At 29.1% G+C, this 24,996-nt stretch overlaps 1 protein-coding gene across 2 annotated transcripts in view; it reads left to right on the top strand.

Annotated features, from left to right (window-relative positions):
- The window catches only part of LOC142333833 (phospholipase DDHD1-like), a 62,681-nt gene that overhangs the window by 1,457 nt on the left and 36,228 nt on the right, over positions 1–24,996 (top strand). For both annotated transcript variants that reach the window (XM_075381384.1, XM_075381383.1), the window contains exons 2-3: positions 16,768–16,926; positions 21,056–21,190. In XM_075381384.1, the coding sequence (XP_075237499.1) occupies positions 16,768–16,926; positions 21,056–21,190 (294 nt within the window). The remainder of the gene's footprint in view (positions 1–16,767; positions 16,927–21,055; positions 21,191–24,996) is intronic.

Genomic DNA, 24,996 nt, shown 5'->3' with positions numbered 1-24,996 from the left:
AAATGAGGTAAAGTTTTCATCTATAAGTAAAATCTAATTTTTAACTTATTAGATAGGATAAATCAAGGATTTTAATGCAGAAATATCTTAGTTTCTGTAATGTTTTCAATAATGATAAAAGATGTGACTATTTTAAAATTGATTAGGGCACTAACTAATTTTATCTAAAATAATAAATATGAAAACAAGAAAACCCTCAAAAGTCATTTACAAAAATAATTATTTAACATTTAAACCTAGTTGGCCACTTTAATTGTTAAACAATCAATACTTGATTTTTAGAAATTAGCACTTGTGTAAATGCAGTCAATTAAATTTGGCATTTAACATGTGTTTTTAGTTAAAAAATGTTGTTCATGGGTCAGGATATCTCTTTGAATGGTTTATGCATGCTGTCTTTGTTTTGAGATAAAATTCTGTTTATTCATCCTATACAAGAGGCTTACATTAGGTCATGGTGACATTCTGCCGTGAAGTTTCATTGGTTTTGAAATTTTTGGGCCAATTTCTTCTTTTACTTTTTTTACCGTTCTAAAAACGCTTTTAAAAATATTAATTTGATGGTTTTCAAAATGGCTGTCTATTTTAAAAATTTAAATAAAATTTAAATTGTTTTTTTAAAACATAATAAAAAAAAAATGTTGAACATAATATTGTTTCTATAGTTTAGTAGAGTTCTTTATTTGTATTTTTTTGAAGGTGAATTAATCTTCATAAATTTGGGAAGACCTTTTCTCAAACAAAATAAGCTCCTTCTATTTATGAAGCTTGTGTTTAATAAGCTTAAAAATAAAGTTAATTATCGATAAACTAATGACATCTAAACATATTTTCTTTTTAAAATATAAAAATCAGGGAATTAAATGCAACTTTTCTTATTTAGTGGAACTGCCCATTGACAGGTATCAAGAAACAGTTTTCCTCTTCTTGGCATGATTGGCATTGTCTTGGCCTTTCATTCAGAGGTCTCGAATTCAAATTCCGATCAGGCATTGTATTTTCACATGCTACAAAATTGTCATGTCATCTTGTTCTCCAAAGCAAAAAAAAAGTATCAAGAAACAGCATTTGTCATGATGTTCTGCTGTGAGCAGTTTTTTTTCAATTTATAATATCCTTGTCTCCCTTTCATATTATCAGACATTCCTCTCCACCTTTCTCTTCCCCACACACCTGCAGTCTTTCCTTCAATTATTACTTTTTGAATACAGCTATGTCATAGTATGTGGCCTATCCAATTAACTTTTCTTCTCTTTATTGTCTTAATCATACTCCTACTCTCATTTATATTTGTCAAGATCTGATCGTTAGTTACTCTCTCACCAGTTCATACTTAGCATTTTCCTCCATAGCCACATTTCAAAACTTTCCAGAGATTGAGTTTGAGTTTTTCTTTTTAAACTACCAACCAGTTTTAATTGTTTCTCCTGTACAGTAATCTTTGTTACACCATATTCCCCTCAAAGCATCCCTGACTTACTCCTTTTTCCATCTATTGTTACTGCTTCTGTTTATTCTTCTATTTGAATCTGTACCCTCTGTCCTATAATTTTCTTTGGTTTATCCCATTGAATGCTTTCTCCCAGTCAATGAAACATATATACAAAACTGTGTTTAAATGTATTATTCTCTCAACCAAAACTCTCAAAACCTATTGCGTCCATAGTTCCTTTTGTAAAGCCAATTTGTTTACCGTCCTACATTCACTCTACCTTTCTCTCTATTCTGTTCAGTATTATTCTTGTTAATGCTTTTGCGGCATGGGATATTAGACTTACAGTCTTATAATCCTTATACTATTTAGTCATTGTTCTCTTTGGTACAGGTATCACAAGTATTTTAAGGAAATCGTCTGGCCATTGACCAGTCTTATTGATTTTATTTCAAAGTTTTATTAATATCTATTGCATCTTCTACTAAGACCTTTATCACCTCTGCTGGTAACACATCACAACCTGTAGTTTTATTACATCCAAACTTTTGATTGAATTTTTTACTGTGCTTTTAAAATAGTCGGGCTCTTTGTTTCTTCATGACATTCTTCTTCATCGCTGATATGTAGGTTTTCATGGTTATTTGACTTAACATGCAATGCTCCTTTGTACTCCTTCTAAATAATTTTTATTCTGATACTATTTCTCCTTGCTTATTCAATATTTCTTTCTTATTTATTTTCTTTATTTGTATTTTACTCAATTTTCCTACTCTATTATACATTTCTTCAGTTTTTCCTTGATTTTCCAATAATTTTATCTCTTCACATAGTCAATTCATGCATTCTTCCTTGGCCTTTTGTGATTCTCTCCTTATTTCATGGTTTAATCTCTTACAACTTATTATTTATGGAATAAATTATCTATCTTATCATTAAGTATTTTGTCTATTCAAATTATATAATAAGCAACTGCAAATACTATTTTTCTGCATTGAAAATTAAATTATTTAGTTCTAAAAAATATGATTTTATAAATTGATTAGGTTTGTTTCAGTTTTATTATAACTTTACTATATTCTAGTTTATCGATTAAGGAAATTATGTTAATTTTTGAATGATTTGTTGATCGTCCAATTCATCTATATTCTATTCTATACAATTATATAAAGAGGAAGAGGGTTTTTGTTTGTTTGGGATAAACAAATAACTACTCAATTTTGTCGCAACCAAATTTTTACCGATGTTTCTTAGCACAACGGAGAAGGTTTTTAAATATATTTAATCTCAAAAAATCTCTAAAAGAAAAACACTATATATATCTCCAGTAGTGGAGATTTGTCGGTTGAAGCACAAACTTTAATGAACTGTGAACTGTGAGTCTCTCACTGTATGAGCTGGATTTGAACTTTATTATTTGAATCAGTCGAATGAATAATATTACAGAAATAATAGAATTAAATTTACATTAAATAAAATAATATTAAATAAATTAAAAATTGTTGTAAACAATAATGGGCTGCCCTTGGGGACTGCTTGTGAGGCTAGAGTGGTGAGGTATGTGAACACCTCATGGAAAGCTAGACCGATCATCTCTATCAACTGGTAACTAACGGGGTACCCCTGGGGCGCTGTTTTGGGAGATGCAATAGGATGCTCTTATAATATATCTGCAAGCAATCTTCCAATTTTTAATATTCTACAAGCTAATTGTTAGTAGGTTGACGGCTAACTTTTGCATGCATCAGGTAGACTCTTGATCTAACAGATCGTGTTTATTCGGAAATGTTATCTAAAAATGAAACATTATTTATTAAAATGTGTAAATAATAAATAATTCATTACGGTGCTGCACTTCTCATTTGGGCTGCTAGGTGGCGAGTCGGTAAATTGTCATGCTCTTTCCTTACAGGGAGCTGCTCCCAAAATAATTTTCAATAGAAGTTTTGTTGAAATTAAGACAACATATCGTGAGTGATTCATAATTTATGCCAAGCAAAAACTACTGAAGATAAATTTATGAAAATTTGTATACATGTTCTTCTTATGTTGTAACTGCACACTAAGAAAGAATTCTTTGAAATTCCGAGTTTAAAGCGGTAAAATGGAGTAACAATGAAATTTACTGTTTTTTTTTTTTTTAATTTCTCAGTAACAAATGAGGATAGCTTGTTTTTTTTTTGTGTAAATATCTAAAAACCAATTTCTAGATTTTTGAAATTGCAAGTTTCAACGGTTAAAATGGATTATGAATTTTTCTGAAACCCTTCTACTTTTTTAGTTTTTGGTAAAAAATAAAGAAATCAACCTGATTTTTGATGAGTGTAATCTTCATGTGAATAAACTGATTTCTTGATTTTTGAAATTCAGCCTTGAAAAGGTTGAATAATGATTGTAAATTTTCCCAGTCCCAACTATACTAAACGAGATATTCAGTAGATTTGGGTTTGCAATATTTTAAAACCATTTTCGGGTTTTTTAATTCCGATTTTTTTTTTAAGGGGTGTGAAGGTATAGGGTGCTGCGGCTCAACCAACACAGCCACTGCCAGCATTACTGTATGTGTGATTGGCTGTCCATGGCTCCAGTTACTTGACTAAAAAACATAAAATAAAAAGATTGACCTCATGGGAAATGCAAGTAACCATATAGCATGGTCGAAGTTTCAAGGAGACTAGTTAATTTCTATAAAGTAGTTGGGAATATGAAATAGTTTACGTAATTATCTATAGCTTTATTATTTAACAACTTGTTTTATAAACAGATAGAACAGCAATTAATAACCTTCTGCCTCCACTCTCTAATTATAGGTATTATTGTTTTAGCAATATTAATTTTAATATTATCTTTATGACCTAACATTTTTACATAATGAGTTTTGTTTTATTGTATATTGTGAAACTATCTTTACTTTATTTTTGTAATAATTATTTACTATCTTTAAATAAATTATTCAGCCAAGATTAATTGTAATTAATAAATATCTATAGCCACCATTAAGGTTTATTAATTTTAAGATAAAAAAAAGAAAAGGCAATTAAATCCAAGGTTTCCTCAGAATTTTAAAAGGGAACTTTAGAGGAAAAATAAAACTTTTTTGAAATTAGGAAAATCATGATGTGAATCTAAATGAAAAATTGAAAAATGTAAATTATCGAGTTTAATTTTAAGTGATATACTGTTTGATGTAAGAAACATTGTAGTAGGAAAAAGAAGTTTTGCATCAATACTATGAAAAAGAATAACAGCTTGTATTATATTGGAAGTAGAAACAAATTTTAAGAGAGTGGATTAACTACCAAACATAATTAATCAGCTTGTACATCTGTCAAACATTCAACCGGGAAACTATTTCTGTATTGTTAATATTTCATTAATCCTTCGTTAGTGGGATGAAATTATGGCTGCATTCTTTATCGTGAAAGTGTAATTTGACTAATTTATAATATAAATCAGATTATACAACCGATGTTAAAATAGTAGATCGAAATCCAAATGCAGACATTTCATCTTCTGAAGTATATCCTAATTAAATATCAGAGGAAAGTGAATATTTAATTTATTTCTTAATTAACATTGATAAAATATGCGTTTATTGGAAATATATGCAGATGTGGATAGATTTATTGAAAAAAGGAAAAAAATATGTGTGGTTTCATTGCTATGAAATACAATTAATCTAATTTCCTCTAAACAGTTTACTGAAGTAGGGTATCCTTTTAGTTGATTCTTGAACATTGTGGCTATAATATGTTTGAAGATTTGTAAACCCAAATTACAATTGTCTGATTCATGATCATTCTTCAGGATGTAGTTAAAATTGCTCTTCTTTTTTTTTTTTGTTGGAGATGGGTAAGCTCTGCCAGCCACTGCTCACCTGTACAGACGGTAGTGTCAGGTTCTCCCTGACTAAAACCCGTCCTTTATTACAGCATGCTTGATACCCACCATTACTCAGCATTGCTTTTGGCATTACTCAGGGGCATGTTGCACTCACCTCGGGACTTCAGACTAGCTCAGGGAGTCCTAGACAGCTCAATCTGAAATTTTTTCTGTTTGTGTTGTTTTTGAACTTCTTGATGTTCTGGACTATTCCCTTATATTCTTGTTTTTTGTTGATCACTTCCTATTGTGTGTTATCTTCTTTCATATACTATACTACCTCCTTGTATCAGGGTGACTTGATAAATACAGCGCATAGCTGAAGCTTGTTTGTGGGAATATGAAAATGGAAATTTTGTAACATGTTAAAAGCTCCATGCCTGACCGGAATTTGAATCTAGACCTCCAGATGAAAGGCCAAGATGGCTACCACTGTGCCACAGAGATCAGCACTTTAGTTTGTTTTGTCTTTTTATTTTCTATAAATTCTAGGATTCTTTTAGCTAGTCTTTTCTTGATGTGATCATAGAACGATCCTAGGCCCAAAAAGAATCCGATTTCTTTTTGGGCGTAGGATCGTTCTAAGGATTTCCTTTCCTTTTTTCCAATTCTGAGTTTATTATTCAGGGGCATTCTACTGCATACATGCTCTCTGGTTCAATCACTGTAGTATAGTGTCTTATTTTGACATTTATTAAAATGGATTTCTGCTGTATATATCACGACAGTTTGTATGCAAATTTAATTATTCTTGTTCTTTCTTTATTTCTTTGTGTTTCTTATCTCAAATTCTGATAGATATTTTTAAATGTTGTATGTTAAGTCATCTCTAGTCTTTGTCATTTTTTCTCATGGAATGTTAAAATTTTTTTTTTTGTCTTCAGTCATTTGACTGGTTTGATGCAGCTCTCCAAAATTCCCTATCTAATGCTAGTCGTTTCATTTCAGTATACCCTCTACATCCTACATCCCTAACAATTTGTTTTACATATTCCAAACGTGGCCTGCCTACACAAGTTTTCCCTTCTACCTGTCCTTCCAATATTAAAGCGACTATTCCAGGATGTCTTATTATGTGGCCTATAAGTCTGTCTCTTCTTTTAACTATATTTTTCCAAATGCTTCTTTCTTCATCTATTTTCCGCAACACCTCTTCATTTGTCACTTTATTCACTCATCTACTTTTTAACATTCTCCTATAGCATCGCATTTCAAAAGCTTCTAATCTTTTCTTCTCAGATACTCCGATCGTACAAATTTCACTTCCATATAAAGCGACGGTTCAAACATATACTTTCAAAAATCTTTTCCTGACATTTAAATTAATTTTTGATGTAAACAAATTATATTTCTTACTGAAGGCTCGTTTCGCTTGTGCTATTCGGCATTTTATATCGCTCCTGCTTCATCCATCTTTAGTAATTCTACTTCCCAAATAACAAAATTTTTCTACCTCCACAATCTTTTCTCCTCCTACTTTCACATTCAGTGGTCCATCTTTGTTATTTCTACTACATTTCATTACTTTTGTTTTGTTCTTGTTTATTTTCATGCGATAGTTCTTGCGTAGGACTTCATCTATGCCGTTCATAGTTTCTTCTAAATCCTTTTTATTCTCGGCTAGAATTACTATATCATCAGCAAATCGTAGCATCTTTATCTTTTCACCTTGTACTGTTACTCCGAATCTAAATTGTTCTTTAACATCATTAACTGCTAGATCCATGTAAAGATTAAAAAGTAACGGAGATAGGGAACATCCTTGTTGGACTCCCTTTCTTATTATGGCTTCTTTCTTATATTCTTCAATTATTACTGTTGCTGTTTGATTCCTGTACATGTTAGCAATTGTTCTACTATCTCTGTATTTGAACCCTAACTTTTTTAAAATGCTGAACATTTTATTCCAGTCTACGTTATCGAATGTTAAAATATCGGTGTGTATAACACAATGCTAATTAAAGTTTGCGTACTACAGTTCAGATTAATGTGTTTGTGCTGATAATAGAATTTCCTATCGTATGAAATACTATGAATAAACAAAGATTAGTAGTAATGGGTTGTTAAAAATTTGTTTATTTTATACTTATTGGTTTTTTTTATATATCATTAATATAATTCATAGTATAATTTAATAATAACCTTTACAATTATTGACTGTTGATGACATAACATTATAGGACAATTATGTCATCATTCATGTGTGATTATGTTTTTATTTAATGGAATTTTTATTGTTTAGTTATACATTTAATTAATTTGTCTACTTCTAGTAATCATTATAATAACGCAGTAAAATAATTTTATACACTACACGGCTGTGTATTCATTATTCTGTAATAATTATGTTTAACCAGTTGCCTATTCTATTATATATTTTCTTATACTGTGGTTTTTTATTTTCAATTTTTTCTTATATTTTTATATTATTATTCTATTATTTATTATAATTGTTTCTTTTATGATTTTCTAAAATGAATTCATTTTAGTAGTGTTATAATGCGTATTGTATTTATCACTTTAATACAAGTGTATTGTTTTTAACCAATTTCAGTAAAAAAAATTATTGTAATCAATTCAACGTGGGTGTTTTAGTTTTCTTTTTCATTAAATGGATCAGTTTTAATTACTTTATTATTATTATTTTTTTTTTAAATTCTTCTGGTGCTTCCATTATAAGATTTCTTCTAATAACATCACAGGAATATTTTTTTAAACCTTGTATAAAAAAATTACATTGTCTTTATCAATAAATAAATCTCTATTCTGATCATTACATAAAAATTCATTATATAGATAATGCCAATATAAAATAAGTTACGTATTATACATATGAAACATCTAGTAGTTTCTGTAAGTCTGTTACTCTTTCACGCAAAAACTACTCGACCAATTGAGTTGAAGTTTTGCATGAATATAGTTTTTATACCTGGGAAGAACGTAGGACTATTGATGTTGTGAAATGTTTCACTGTTTCAAAATGGTGGCCATTTTAGTGACTTGTAGTAATACCTGGGTTATGTTCCTTGCTGATATCCAACTTTACTGTGCACAAACAACTGGTGAAATTGAATTCAGAAACCACTTATAGTATTTTAAATTAAATTTTTACAAAAAGTTGTTTCTTTTTTTGTTAGCTCTTTTGGTTTTCAAGAAAAGTAAAAATGTATGATTATGTACAACATGTATTCTTTTAGCTCACCCTTTAATTTCAAATGCCTCAAGTTCCATTTAAAGTTGCTTTTTTGATAACAATAAATGTCACAAGGGCAGATGCTTGAAGTAGCTCAATGCATTCACATGGGCAATTGTATGTGTGGCTTGCTCAAATTTCCTGTGGGAAAAATCTGTACATATACATTGCGAAGAGAAAAGCTGTTGATATATAAAAGTCCGTTCCTTAAAATATGTTGTTCACAAACTGTTCACAGTGTTAAAGTTAAAAAAATCAAATAAAAAAAACTAGTGAATTGAAGTACGATGTAATCCATTTCTGTTTGTTTGTTGGATAATGCTAAGAACAGTGCAAAATACATTTTTATCATGCAAAGGGAATGGGTAACTACTATTTTTAAGATGTAGACCAACTATTTTGAAACCAGCGTTCTTCAGATCACTCGAAGTTTAAGTTCATTTACTGACCAAACTGTTGCTCTGAAGAAATTACAATATACTGATAGCTTTTATAAATTGAACAAGCACTAATTATATTAGCATTCTCACAAGCATGAGGATAATGAACACGATAGGGGTCAAAGGGATGGAGTCCTGACTGGGTAGTTATAAATATAAAAACTAATAATTGGATTAAAAAAATATTTATGGTTCATATTAACCGTACTTAAATACAAATTAAATATAAAAAATTACTATGAAATAATTCACAGTTCAGATGCCAGTATTGAAAATTATTTTGAACAGGATGCAAATGAATCATGCTTTTTTTTGTTTTTAATTAATATTATTTATAAATTCATTCATAGAATGAAGAAGGTGACTTCTGTGGTGGAGTGGTGGCATCTAAGTCTTAAATACAGAAGGTTCTGGGTTCAAATTCCAGTAGGGCTTGACTTTTTTCACATGCTAGAAAATTTATCACTGACAATAGATAACTGTAATTTGGTATAGTATCTGCAGTTGTTTGAAGAATAATTAAATTAAAAAAATGTAGCATATTCGAATATAAATTACTTTTGTTTTTTATTAATGTTGTGCTTTGATGATCATTCTCACACGTACGGCGTATATAATGAACCATTTTTTATTTATTTTTGGTTATTCTTGAGATATTCAAACTTTAAAAAAAAGTAACAATAATGTTCTATTGAATACTTATTATTAAAAACGTTATTATTTAAATAATAAGTAAGTTAAAGCAACTCAATACAAATGAAAGTGTTTTACTATGAAAAGAAACTCAATAATCTCGTATTTATTTAAATGCTGAAAATGATAAATCAGGTACAAGTTGTTATTTTTACATCAATTAGTTATATAATCCTGGTTAATGAGCTTGTAATTGCATATTAATAACTCATATATTGATTTGTTGTTTTATTTTTTGATAATTATTATACAAAAAAAAATTTTCTGATTTTATATATGCAAATATATAGATATTCATAAAGTGGCTAGGAACCCTTAAATAACTTCTGATGATTAAACATAGAATAATGAAATTTAGCAGATGCTCCAGTTTCAAAATAATCTACTTTTTGGTATGGAACAACCACATCTCCAAGTATCCATGGGGGAGGTATTCCATTTTAATTCAACAAATTTTCAAAAATTTTATTGCATCTCTATTTTTGATTTTGAAGATATTTGGTAAATGGGATAACTACCCACCTTGTAGTGGCTAAAAAATATTTTATTATATTTAAAAAAAAAAAAATTTTCTTGAGTAATAGACTATGAATAACTTGCCAACAGGTAAAAACAGCCATTTTTGTCACTTTTTCCACGAGTGTAACATTCTTATTTTACATCATACAGAGGACAAAAAGGGCTTTTTGGAAAGAGTAAAGATGAAACTTCATCTTAGGGTACTCAAAATTCATTTTGTTACATAACCAAATCTTGTAATGTTTACCGAGTTACATACGTTTACAAATTGTAGTTTTTTTTAATTTTGGATCCAAAATAAATAATGAAGGGCTTAGGGTAACAGGCCTGTTTTTTTACTTTTTAACTCGGGTACTAGCAGTATTTATAAAAAAAATTAGATTGTTACTGAGTGTTGTTCATTAAAAAAAAATGGCTGCTAAATCGTACGATTTTGAAAATGTCTCATTTTTGGGGACCAAAACCCAAATGTGGGATAGGTGGCAAAAATCTGAAATTTTTATGGCAATAGGTACTTTTTATGTACTTTAAAACCATATAAAATTTATTTTGTTACTCAAAGGGGTTGATGAGTAATGAAGCCATGAAAACTGCTAAAAACACTATTCCTTCTAACCATGAAATGTATCCAAAAAATTCACAGCATGTATTTTTTTTTGATAATGTAGGTCCACTGTACAAAATATTTTGATATGTCTATAATGAGGTAGCTTATATTCTACATAGTTTGCTACTTAAAGTATGACTCATATACACAAACTCATGTTTAAACACGAAAGTGAATACATATGCATGGACATGAATGTTTGTGTAATCCTGAATGTAAACATTATAGAAGGCTTAGTCACTGTTTTTATTTCTGTGTGATATATTATGTTGTTGCTAGTGTTAATACTGTAGTTAGGTAATGTACACTTGTTTATAAAGTAATTTTATTAGCAGTGAACTTCTCTTTTATGCGATATCTTTTATTTTTAATTTTATTAATTAGAGAAATTTTTATTTTATCTCTAGAGAAACTGGGATAAGACAAAGTGAGGTGCATTTGGTAGTTTTGTAGTTTATACTAACTGTTGTTATTGTAAGAACCCTTGCATTTTATAAAAATGGATAATGGAGTGTTCAGTTGGCATTCACACTGAAACAGTATATCACAAATTGACTTAGAATAGATCTTGAGTATTACACAATATTCTAGAGTTTACTGAACAGCAGATAACATTGATATCTTTAAGAAGTGGATGTACTGAAACAAAAAATGTCTATACTTTTCATAAAACTGAATATTTAGATAAATATTTTCATATTAATGGGAAAAGTTGATCTGACCCATTTAGCTGTCACACTGGATAAGAAATCTCTTCGAGAAATATCTTCGACACTTTCAACAAGCAATTCAAGTTTAAAATTAATTCCAGGCAGAGCACTGTGTACGAAATGCCTAAAAGAAATACAAAAACCACAAAAGTTGATACGGAAAGCGAACCGAAATATCAAGATATATTTTTGTAACTTAAAAGAATTGTACACAGCCTTCAAAGAAAAACATAATTTAAAAATTGGCTTTTCAAAATTTGCTGATTTAAGACCTAAATTTTTTGTTCTGGCTGGTGGGTTAGGTACTCATTCTGTTTGTGTGTGTCACCTGTCCTAAAAATGAAATTTGATTATAAAATTCTCCCTTCAACCATTGTATGTGATATAGAAAATGAAACGTGCATCTGTCACAGTGTGAAAAAGTCCAGGCACTAATGAAGTGCTCAGATTACTGCAAGAGAGCTGGTATGATTTTGATTCTGAAATTATCTTCAAACACTGGGTTTCTGTTGGTGGTTGTGAACTAACTATTCAAATTCTTCCATTTCAAGAGTAGTTAGATAAACTTAGCAAAAATTTAATCTGAAAAGGCATCATTTTGTTTCACAGAAACAAGCTAATTTCATTAAAATGGAAAACTTGTGGGTGGGTGAATGTATTGTAATGGGAGACTTCTCTCAAAATTTTCCTTTTGTGATACAGGATGAAGCCCCGTCATATCTCTGGTCAAAAACTTAAATGTCAAAGTACATCTGTTTTTCATGCATTTTAAAAAAGAAGAAAAATTACAAAGCCAAAGCTACTGTGTGATTAGTGAGTACTTGAAGCACATTGCTACATCGTTCTTCTGCTTCCAAAAGCAAGTTATAAATAAAGGAAAAACACTGTTACCACGAGTTAAACAATTTTTTTATTTTTCTGATAGCTCCTCAGTCCAGTATAAAAACAAAAAAAACTTCATAAATTTGTGCTACCATCAAGAAGATTTTGAAATCTCAGCTGAATGACATTATTTTGCCTCATACCGTGGAAAAGGACCATGTGATTTTATTGGTGGAACTGTAAAAAGGATTGTGACTAAAGCAAGCCTTCAAAGGACAGTCAACTGTCAAATTATTACACCTTCTGAAATGTACAATTATTACAAACATAATATTAAAAATATAACATTTATTTTCTACTGTAATAAAGATGTTCAAGAGACTGAAAAATACCTCATTTCTTGTCATCAGGTAATCACAACAGTCCCAGAAATAAGAACCTTTCACAGTTATGTTCCAACAAGTCAGAAATGTATTCTGAAAGTCCAGGCGACCTCTGAATCAGAAACATTTACGTTAGTATCATTACACAAGGACATAAGTGTTTCTGATTGCTTTATAGGTTTACCGAAGCCAAAATGTAAAAATTATGTCTGCTGCGTATATGATAGCATGTGGTGGTTAGGTGAAGTCATTGAAGTCATAATACATGAAAATGAAGAGAAATATCGAATACATTTTTCCTATCCACAGGGTCCTGGTACGTACTTCATTCAAGAAATCATTGAGATATAATCAAAGATGGGTTTAACTGGAAAATATTTTTAAAGATTCTCGCAGCTTAAGAGCTTTTTCTACCATCTACTGAAAGAGGACACAATATTACACCAAAGATGAATGAGGACTTATCAGTTCTACTCAATAAAAAAATGGCAGCAGCACTAAGTTATGTTAGTTAAGTTTGTTATCAAAAAGTGCAAGATTTATTCATAACTTCCATTAGCAGGAGTAAAATAAGGTAAAAGTGAATTGAACAACTTGTTAATGTATTTGAATTGTTTATCATTTGGTAATTATTATTTATCATTTTGTAATTGACTATTTATTAATTATCTATTTATTCATTATAATGAGTTTAGTTGTAATGTTTATAATCTGAAAAAAATATATAACATCAGTATTTTTTGATATGTTGTTTACGGTTAGATGGAACAGTGTTTTTAGCGGTTATGTTGGTCTCGTTATTCATCAACCACTTTGAGTAACAAAATAAATTTTATATGGTTTTAAAGTACATAAAAGAACTTACTGCTGTAAACATTTCAAATGTTTGCCACCTGTCCCACATGTGGTTTTTGAGTCCCAAAAATGAAGCATTTTCAAAATCTTATGATTTGGCGACAATTTTTTTTAATGGACACTCAGTAACAGTCTAGTTTTTTTGTTATAAGTACTACTAGTACCTAAAAGGTAAAAAACAGTTATGTTATTCGAAACCCTTCATTATTTACTTTGGGCCCAAAATTTGAAAAACCTACAATTTGTAAATTTAACTTAGGTAAACATTACAACATTTGGTTATGTAACAAAATGAATTTTGAGTACAATAAGTTCCATCTTTAATCTTTCCAAAAAGCCCTTTTTGCTCTGTACGATGTACAATAAGAATACTTCAGGTCATGGAAAAAGCGATGAAAATGGCTGTTTTTACCTGTTGGCAAGTTGGAAAATAGTCTATTACCCAAGAAAAATTAAAAAAAAAAATTTTTTTATTTTATTTTAAGGTAGGTAGTTATATCAGATATTATAAAATCGAAAATAGTGATGCACTGATCATTTATTGAATTAGAATTACTCCTGGGGAGTAAGTAATGTATTTTATTGGAAAGAGTAGGGTTTTGATATATCATATTAAAAGATATTTGGAAACAAAAATTTTGATGTAACAAAGATTAGCCAATAATAACAGAAACCAAAATGGCGGCCATTTAATGTTTTTCATTGGTAGTTTCAAAAGCTGTGCCCCCATTAGAAGTGGGTGGAATACCCCCCACTTTTAATGGGCTCATAGTTAAAAAATAGATAATTTTTTAGTCAGAGCATTTACTAAATTTTTTTTATTAGTGTTTCATTATTGAGAAGTGATTTAAGAGTTATTGTAGACAATTTTGAAATTAGCTGTGAAAAAGAATAAATAGTTTCCGATTATTTTGTTTATTAGCATCTCTACTGAATGGTCTAAAATGCCAGAATTTGTAGATAATTCACGACAGGGCAACATGTTTACTGGGAGATTCAGGGTATGTTATTTCACTCCATTCAAAGATCCAATAGATTATTTCTTTTTTAAATTGTAATTTATTTAACTCAATCTGCTATAATACAAACATTCTTTGAAACTGAAAAATCTTTAAATCTTTTTACATTTTCATCACTTTCAAAATATGAAATTTTTTTATAATTTTTACTTCTCAGCATTAATTTCTGTTATGACCATATCGGTCCCCCTCTGTCAGAATATTATTACTTTGTTACTCATACATTTTGTTAGTCATACATTATTGCTTTGTTACTCAGTGAATTTTCGATGCACTGTCAAAAGACTTTCAAAAAACTAATTTTTTTTTGTTTTTAATAGCTTTAGAAAATATTTTTTTCCCGACCTTTCAAATTAACATATCTATTTCCTGTTAAAAATTACAATAATATTTCTTCTTTACAGTACTCTTCTTATATCATTCAGCATTTTGTTAATTGAAGAACGGTGACTGTTTTCTCAAAGACATCAAAATAATACTCTGTAATTCTTTTCTAAGCTTGCTTTTTAGCATTTAAAAGATATTTTAGACTTTTAAACAACTCTATGTATACAATAATCTTTAAAAAATAAATCCCTGTCAAACTTTCTTTGATTCTGACATCTTCGCTTGACTTCTTAACATGAACTGTTCAGAACAGAATTTAACCGATGCGATGAGAATATTAAATGAGAGTTTGTCTGGTGAGAACCACTTGATCAGGGAAAAGCTAAAACAAGCTAATACCTAATCTCTGAGTAACTACTTTACTATTTTGGATGTGCAGTACATTTCACATCAAATATTATTTCATTCAAGTTTGATATTTTTATTCAACCGGTTTAAATATATGCAAGATGAAATACTTTATGTTTAGTCATTACTTTATTATTATTAGTGTATTATTGTGTTCTGTATCGCTATATTTAATTATTTGTTTTAGTCTATTTATTTCAAACCGAATTTTTTTCCTAGTTATAAATCAAGGCCGTTTAATATTTCTTACACATACATGACAGCATGTATTTCTCAAAAAAATTTCATCAGTGAATCTTTAACATCTTTTTCTTTAGATAGTTACTCCGTTATCAGATTTGTTCTTCAGTTACTATATTACCTTTCCCGAGTGCAAGTAGAAAAAATAATAGTAGTCTATTACATGCTTGTTTCACTGGTTTCTGAATTGGACTTCAGCTTTCTTGATCTTTTGCTCATATAACTAATTTTTCTACAATTTAGGAAATAACTATTCTTTCCCAATATTTCTGTGCAACACTTTAAATTTTAAATATTTTATTTCATTTTACATTATCAAAAGCTGTCTTCAGATATATAGATGATGTTTAAATAGCTTTTTTCTTTCTTAAGTCTGTCCTTTAAAATTAGTCTGATAGCCAGAATAGTTTTCGTAATCCAGAATGTAACTATGCTGTTTCTGATACCGAATTGGTTTTCTTATAATAGATATTCCGCCTTTTATATTATTCACCTGTAAATTATAATTAAAAATTTATATTTTCTTTTAACGGTTGAAACTTAAATGTTTCCTTTCATTGTCCATATTATAATACGATGTTAGTAGTTTTTAATTTGATGCCAAAATCAGAATGAAAATTTAAAGAATTGAAAAAGTATTATTTTCTAGTGTATCTTTTATTTTGAAGTCTGTTTTATTTTTTTTTAAGCTTTTTTTTATTTTATCAGTTTTCAATCATGGAAGGTTTCCTTTATTATATTGATTTTACAAAACTTACCCATAAATTTAAATTTTGGTCAAAAAATTCTAAACTGGTTTTTTTGTGTCTTCAGTCATTTGACTGGTTTGATGCAGCTCTCCAAGATTCCCTATCTAGTGCTAGTCGTCATTTCAGTATACCCTCTACATCCTACATCCCTAACAATTTGTTTTACATATTCCAAACGTGGCCTGCCTACACAATTTTTTCCTTCTACCTGTCCTTCCAATATTAAAGCGACTATTCCAGGATGCCTTAGTATGTGGCCTATAAGTCTGTCTCTTCTTTTAACTATATTTTTCCAAATGCTTCTTTCTTCATCTATTTGCCGCAATAATCTAAACGGGTAGATTATTAAAATTAACAAAAAAACCTGAGAGCTTAATATCAAATTGCAGAGAATATTTTAGTAAAAAATGGCAGTTTTATCATTTTTATTAGGACTATAAAATTTTTTAGCGATATTATTAATGAATTTTATTGTATTGTCTTTGCAGGAGAAGAGAGTGTCATAACTAGAGGTACATGGTTTTACGAAACAAATTGGCAACCGCTCGATTTGGAGACGTGTGAAACACTTGATCGAGCTCATATGACTTTGTTTCGTGGCAAAAGAAATTCTGAATATGTGGTCGATACAAAATCACCAAAGAATGGTAATTATTATTATTTATTACTTTTATGAAGCTGTTATTAACATAATGCTAATCTCCGTGGCAGAGTGGTAGCATCTCGGCCTTTCATCCTGGGTTTGAATCCCAGTCAGGTGTGGTGTTTTTCACGTACTACAAATATCATTATCATCCATCAGTAACTAACTATAACTGGTTTACAGCCTGTTGTTGTGTAAATAAATAATGATGGTAATGATGTGTATATATATTTATGTGTGTGTATGTAATCTTCATCCTAACGTGAATTCCTATACTGTATTCAGTTAGCTTATAGGGTGAAGAATAAATAAATGTTGCTTTTGTGTGAGTTCATCATGATTCTGCTGAGTCACATCCCTTACATCAGTGCTGATTAACAATGCAGCTATATCTATACACAGCACTATAATTATTACTCTTAGTAATAATTATAGTCACTGTATAATTAATTTGTAATGCAGTAGTGAATGTAATCAAAAATTTATAAAACGTTATGTCTTCTCAATTTTATTAAAACCCACGATCTTTTCATACGATCACGCTTTTGTTCGTGTGTTCAATTTTTGTGTTTCAGTTACTTATTTATTTACTCTAATGTTATATAAAGTTAATATAATGAAATTTTTTTTTACGTGTACTGGAATGTGAGTGTAGCATATTACAAGATTTGTGTCTGTACGACTTGAATTACACTGTTCATACAGAAAACACATCATTTTAACTGCTTGCAAAAGCAAATTACAGAGTAATCCAACGGAGTTGATTTCGGTTGAGATTAATAACTGTTAACATAAATGGAAGTTGTGCTGCTTCAGTATACTATGTGATTCTTGAGTATAAATCTACTAATGAATTACAGTTTTCTAAAAAAAAAAAACCGTGCAGGTCAATAGAAAAAAAGTGACGATTCCAATAAAATTATGATTTGAAAAATGTACATAAATTTTATTTATTGTGAAATGGTTTAGTGATGTGTTATCTCCTATGGAAGATAATTCAATTATTGTCTTAGACAACACCCCTTATCATTCATGTAAAACAGAAAGAGCTACGTCCTGGAAAAAGAATGATATAAAAATGTGGCCGAGTTCAAAAGGAATGATTTTTGAAGAAGATAAACTAAATTTAAGGTCCAGTTATTGCAAAGGTTTTCGCATATTAAAGTAATTTTAATGTGTATAAAATTGATGAGTTAACAAGATAAAGTGCAAAACTGTGTTTCGATTAATTCCCTGTTGCTTTGTACTCTAACTGATTGAGTTAATTTGGGGACAAATCAAAAGTTACATAGCATTACTGCTTTTAAAATATTTGATGTTGAAAATTTATATTTAAAAAAAATCTATCAAACAGGCCAGTAGGAATCGAAAAACTGTATAAAACATATAACAGATACTATTGAACCAAACTATTGGGAATTCGATAATATAATAGAAAACAAAATTGAGCCTCCGATTGTATCTCTTAATACTGACAGCACCACAGATCTCTTGCAATCAGATGACGAAAATTGAATTGAATTTATTATTTGTTTATTATCATAGAAATTTAATCTAAAATATTAGTGAACTTTTGCTGTTTATGGACAATTTCATAACTTAAAAAACTGCCTTAATTTATTTAGATTTAAAATATACGTATGTAATAATTAAAAATTGAATAGCTCGTGGTTACTGAATATTAACGTCATATAATTTCTTTTATATTCATCAGGATTTACAGGAGATGACTGTGAATCAGTTGTCTGAATTCTCGTAATTGCAGTTTGTTTACTTGAACTCTATAAGCTAACTGAATAAGATATCATACTGATTTGTCAATTAATCTTCTTTTTTTTTTATCATTTTATGCTTTATTTTTTGCTCGCTTTTAAAAATCTCCAAGTTTTATAATATTATATTGTCACCTGTGTGTCCACTTTGTATAATACGCTTGTTAAATAATTTCTTCTTACTCTCCGTTCTGATTTCATAACAAAATAAGTATTCATATCTAGTAAATATAGACTTTTGTTGAAGCTAAACAAGTTAAAAAAGTTAACAAGTTAAAGGTTATTGAAGAGTTTGTTAGTTATTTACAATTTAACATATACTTTAAAATTTGAGAAAATATTGCTTTTAATTTTAGATGTTTTAAAATTCTGCTTTAATTTTTAAAAAAAAATTATGATTTATGAATAATAGGAAGTTGGAGGCAAGTTTAAACTATGTTAAAATATGATTATTTTCTGTGTGTGAAAAAACTTTTCCACACATTTATTTATTAGATATCACAGTATAAACATTATTATTATATATATTTCATTATTTCCTAATGAACTTATTTGTTAATATTTTGTTGTGTAATTTATTTTTTGATTATTTAATATATTTTTATTATTTTTGTTTGGCCTGACAAATGTATGTTTATATAATACAAAATTTGTTCAGTGTAAATAGTTGTATAATTATTAATTTATAATCGTCTTAAAGTAAATATATTATTTAAAAATTGTTAAAAAAATAATGTTATCAATCAAATAAATGAATAATTTATTTTTTTATTAAAATAAATTAAACATACAGTTAAACTGAAGTTCAGTAAACAGTGAACAACTGTAGTAATTTGTAACTGATAAGGTACTTATCAGCTACTCGTCCTGGACAAGACAAAATAAATTACCTTGATCTAACCATCAGGGTAGATCATTCTTTTTTATCATCCACTCCTTTTCCGTATCCTTGATAAGGACAAGAGTTTTTTTCCATTATTGATTCTTTGAGTACACAGATCAAACCCTACATTTTTCTGTTTCTGTTTCCTGTCTGATGGCTGCATAATAAGTCTAATGACTGAGATGACAGTTACGTAAAGATTGGGCTTCTAATCCCTTCTCCTAATAGTTAATGTTCATTAATTCATTCATTTATAGTGTTCTGCCATAGAGCAGGTTCTGTTACAACTGCTGCTCTCCAACATGTTCTACCTTTTGCTAACCTCTTTATTTCCATATATTTTACAATTTCCATAATCCTATCCGTCATTTAAATTCTCTTTCTTCCTATTTCTTTTCTTCCATTCACAAAACCTTCTATTGCATCCACTAATAAACGCCTTTTTCTCATACAATGTCCCAGCCAATTTCTTTTCCTATATTCCTGTAGTTAATACAATAATATAAATATTTTGGTTTCTTTGAACTTCCTTTAATTTTATTTTTGTTTTTCCTGAGCTAAAGTGGGAAGGATTTGGTGGGAATTTTATGATCAGATTCTCTTTGTTCGTCAATAAATTTTCTGCTTTCATTCTGGGTTAAAATAATTTCAATCAGTTGAGTAGTTTAGAACAGGATAGGTCCATACAATGGAGGATACCCTTGAATCTTATCTCTTGAGTAGTTGTTTTGTATTTCAGTTGTTAAATCATCCGTTATCATTTTTTCTCTTTTTTATTTTCTTAATCCCATATCCACATTTTGAATTCTATAGGAATGGTTTGTTCTCGGTTAAGATCCAGTGCTGAGATCTATAGAGCATTGTATTGTCAATATTTTCTACCAGGTAAATGGGGCGGAGGGGTTCTGGATGTAATACTACTTGTCCGGTACATCAGAATGTTCGTATATCAGTAAAATCAGAACTTGTTTGTTTATATGTCCAATTATTAGTTTTATACATAACTTCTATATTAGGGAAATCTGGATCTCTTAATCCATTTTAAAACGCATACTTCTATGGTGGAGTAGTAGAATCTCAACCTCACATTTGGAAACTCGTTTGTTTGAATCTATCTAGGTTTGACATTTTTCATGCATTTCTGAAAATGTACACTCAGTAATGACAAACTGTGTGTTTATGTGGTGGTAATTTATCTGTTCTATAATGAGAAAAAAGAAATGTGGAATTAGAAATAGAAGTATAGTATGAATGAAGTACAATGTAAGAATAAGGTAACGTAGAAGGTATCAAACCAATCAAATGCTGTTAGTCAAAAGAATTTGACCTATTTTTAGTTTCAAATTTTTTACTACAGTTTATATACAATTTTATAACAAGATTATACCTAAACAATACAAAGTTAGATGAAATTTCTTCGTATTGTGATATTACATAATTAGTATCTTATTGTTCTGTAACTGTTTTTTATGTTTCAGCATTACATACTGAAATGTTTGTTGATTACAATGTTGATTGGTATGCACCGCATGAAGTTTATCTGTATAGTAAAGCAACACCAACAAAAATTGTTAGATCTTTTACGCAAAAGCTTGGTGGTTATTTTCAAAAGAGTAAGTAAAAAAATAAAATATATTTTCTTATGCACTGTTTCTCATTTAAAAGGGACATATAAAAGTGAAGTTATCAGATAACTGTTTATCTGAAGTTATCAGATAACCAGTAATAGACAATAGTAAGTTACTATTTGGTTATCAACCGTCCTTGAGTTTGACCATATGTAATAATTATATGGCAGCCAGAACAGTTGTTGATTTTACTAAACTGTTTATGATCTAAATTTTAGCTTTGTAAACTTGTGACCCACTTGAATCAACAAACTAGTATTTTATTTCTTACATGGTTTTTTTTTTTGTAAATTATATTATTATTTAGTTTGTTCTATTTTAATCAATGTTCTATTTAGTAGGATGCACTTTGGGAATTTCTTTGTAAGGTAGCAACATTTAATCTTATGAGGAGATTAACTACTTTCTTTTTTTACAATATTTTTATTTCCTTCTGCTAGGATTATCATGATTGATTTAAATGTTATTTTCTGTTATTCCTTACATTGTCACTCTTAACATTTTAGATGATGCATTTTGGAATACCTCCATTATCAAAACTACTTTTTTGTATCGAGTGCTAAAACTTCTCAAATTTTTGTTTAATTCTAATAATGTTATTTAAATCAATTTTCTCAGAATTAAATTCTCTACAAAGTTAACTAGAAATTTTTATTTGTTTATTGGTAAATTAACAAATCTATTCCAAATCTAAAAAAGTATATTTTCCAACAAAAAGTTTTTCGTGTTTTACCCTGTTCTTAAAACCTAAGTAAAATGGAGATCTGGGACCACTTTTATTCAATTTCTTAGATCAAAAACCATAAGGAAGCACCAAATTTACTCCTCGATTTGTACCCCAAGAATTTTAACATGGTTCAATTTCATAAAGGAAGCAGAAAGCAAGGTTAAATGTTTTGTGTATTATAATTTAAATGGATTTAATCATATTTAATTTTTTTATTTTATAACTAATTGGTTACTATATAATGATGCTTTAATCAAGGTTTCATCACATATCCATCCAGGCAAATACCAGGACAGTTTCTTTTTTTCCATATAGGTGTCACATCTACCCATTCCTGATGTGATTTACATAATGTATTATTATTATTATTATGGTCCTGGTCACTATAAAAAATTTTTTTTACGTGTATTATATTTGAGGTTAAATCTGAAATCATTAATTAACTTATCTATACAGGACCAATGAAATTGGAAGATCTCATAAAAGCATTAATACATTGATAAACATGATTTTTGTTTTCTAACTTGTGGTACATGATTTTTGATGCTGAAAACGAATATGAACTTAGAATTTTTCTATTATCCACCATTTTTGAAAAAATTTTAAATTTTAATTAACGGATTTTTTTTATTTTTCAACATACAGTTAAGCTCCTATATTGTATTTTTTTTAGCTCATTTTTTATTGTTTAACTTTGTTAACGTAATTTGTAAGCTATAAGTAAACAATATTAGACAAAGAATCAGGCAGTACTGAAGAATATAACAATGATTTTTATTTTGAATTATCGCCCAATAAACCACATCTTGTATCACAAGGTGAATTAAGTGACTTTGTTTGGGAATTAAATTTATCAAAAAATCAGGCTGAACTGTTAGGATCAAGACTGCAAGGTTGAAATTTACTTCAAAAAATATATAAAAATTTAGGGCTTTTTAAGCCGACAAAAAGAACTTTCTTAGTACTTTATTGATGAAAATAATTTGATTTATTGCACAAATATTGATGAGTTTATGTTGCACAAAGAACAAGTTCATAAATTTGAAGACTGGCTCCTTTTTATAGATTCATCCAAGTATATTTTAAAGGTGGTTCTACTACACAACGGTAACACATATCCTCTGATACCAATCGCTTATGGTGTTAATTTGAAAGAGACATATGATGTGATGAAAGATGTTCTTGAAAAAATAAATTATGAAAAACATAGCTGGAACATATGTGGTGATTTGAATGTTATAGCTGTTTTGTTAGGCATGTTAAGTACATGTGTTTTCTTTGCAAATGGGACAGCCGAGCTAGGGATAAACATTATGTTACCAAAGAGTGGAAGAAACGAGACAACTTAACTCTAAATGGGAAAAATATTATTCATGAGCCCTTAGTTGAATCCAAAAAAATACTTTTACCCGCTCTCAATATCAACCTAGGTGTTGAGAAAAGCTACAAAGTTACATGGATAAACAAAACGAAATGATCACTAACCGATGTTTACACAATGGCTGCTTAACAACAACTAGTAAAATTATGAATCAAATGTTTTTTTAACAATTATAAGTTTCTATTATTCTTAATTATTTAAGATGTAAACACATGAAATAATATAAAGTTACATAAAAGTAATCAATCACAATACAGAAAGCATAAATGAAAATCAGCTGAGCATATATTTATATATGTTGATGGAATGAATTAAAGCTACTTTACGCATTGGCGTAAACACTAGGACTAATGAAAAGTTTTATAAAAGCAATGAAGAAGGATAGCCCCGGAGTTTTGTACATCAGGCAGAAATATCCGAATGTAAGTGAAGGAAAAATTAAAGAAGAATATTTGATGGTCGTCAAATAAGAGAGTTGGTCAAAGATGATGTATTTAACACAATGTTAAATAATGTAGAAATTGCAGCTTGGGCTTCATTTAAAGATGTTTGCAAAAATTTTTTTGGCAAATAAAATCCAACAATTACCACAATATTGTTAATCAGCTTCTTACGTCATACAGAGCTGTGGGATGTAATTTGTCTTTGAAAATACATTTCCTCCACTCGCATCTTGATTTTTTCCCGGACAACCTTGGAGATGTAAGTGACACGTTTCCACCAAGACATTTAGGTGATGGAAAGCCGCTATTAAGGGAAATGGAATACTAACATGCTAGCTGATTACTATTGGATATTAATTCAGGATGTGCCTGAGACTATTTATAAAAGAAAAGCATCAGTGAAGTCACTCTAACACAGGTATGGCCACACAAAATTATAAATTTTACAGATTTGAACTATATTTTCCCTTAATTTTTTTGAAGCGTAATTTATTTAAAACTAAGGGTGATAGAAAAATTGTATCTACAGATCTGAAATGTACACAAAAAAGCAATTGAAGAAATGGTATCATATTTAGAGAAACATTAAAAAAATATTTTTTTGTCTATCAGTGTTATTTAATGGCAGCTCTTGACTTGCTTCTTGGACAATGTTTTTTACTGTTATTTTATTCAAGAGCTATTATTTTGATTTCTTATTTATGTTGAAATAACTTTTCCATTCAATTTGATCATAAAGTAGAGGATGTATAGACTATCGGGGTTTTAAAGCTGTTTAATATCTTTTAACTTTGGCTTTCATTAATGAATCATAAATAAAATGAAAAAGTAATTCTTGCAGTTTTTGTGCCAATCAATCTAGTGGTTGTAGAAAATATTATTCAACTGATCCTGTATAGAGTTATGCCAGTGAGAAGGTGCACTATCTTATTCCTAAATAAAATTCAGTTGGAGGTTCACACTTGACTTTCTAAGGAATATTTGTTAAACCATAACTACAGACACATTTACTAAACTGCAAAACACAGAAGATTTCTGTTCAGAAGTCGTCATATTTGCTAGTGGCGCTGTCAATCAGAAGATAGGAAACCAATCTTCCGTGGCCATGCCCACGAGAACTAAAACTCTTTATTGGTCTTAGATTTTAGCTTTAAATCAATACTACATACTTCATCCAAAAATAATATAACAAATTAAAATCCCAATATTTTTTTATACACAGTACATTTTATCAAAATAT

This window comes from Lycorma delicatula, chromosome 13 (genome assembly GCF_047948215.1).
Source record: "Lycorma delicatula isolate Av1 chromosome 13, ASM4794821v1, whole genome shotgun sequence".
Lineage (NCBI taxonomy): Eukaryota > Metazoa > Arthropoda > Insecta > Hemiptera > Fulgoridae > Lycorma > Lycorma delicatula.
This window is presented reverse-complemented; position numbering and strand designations above follow the sequence as displayed.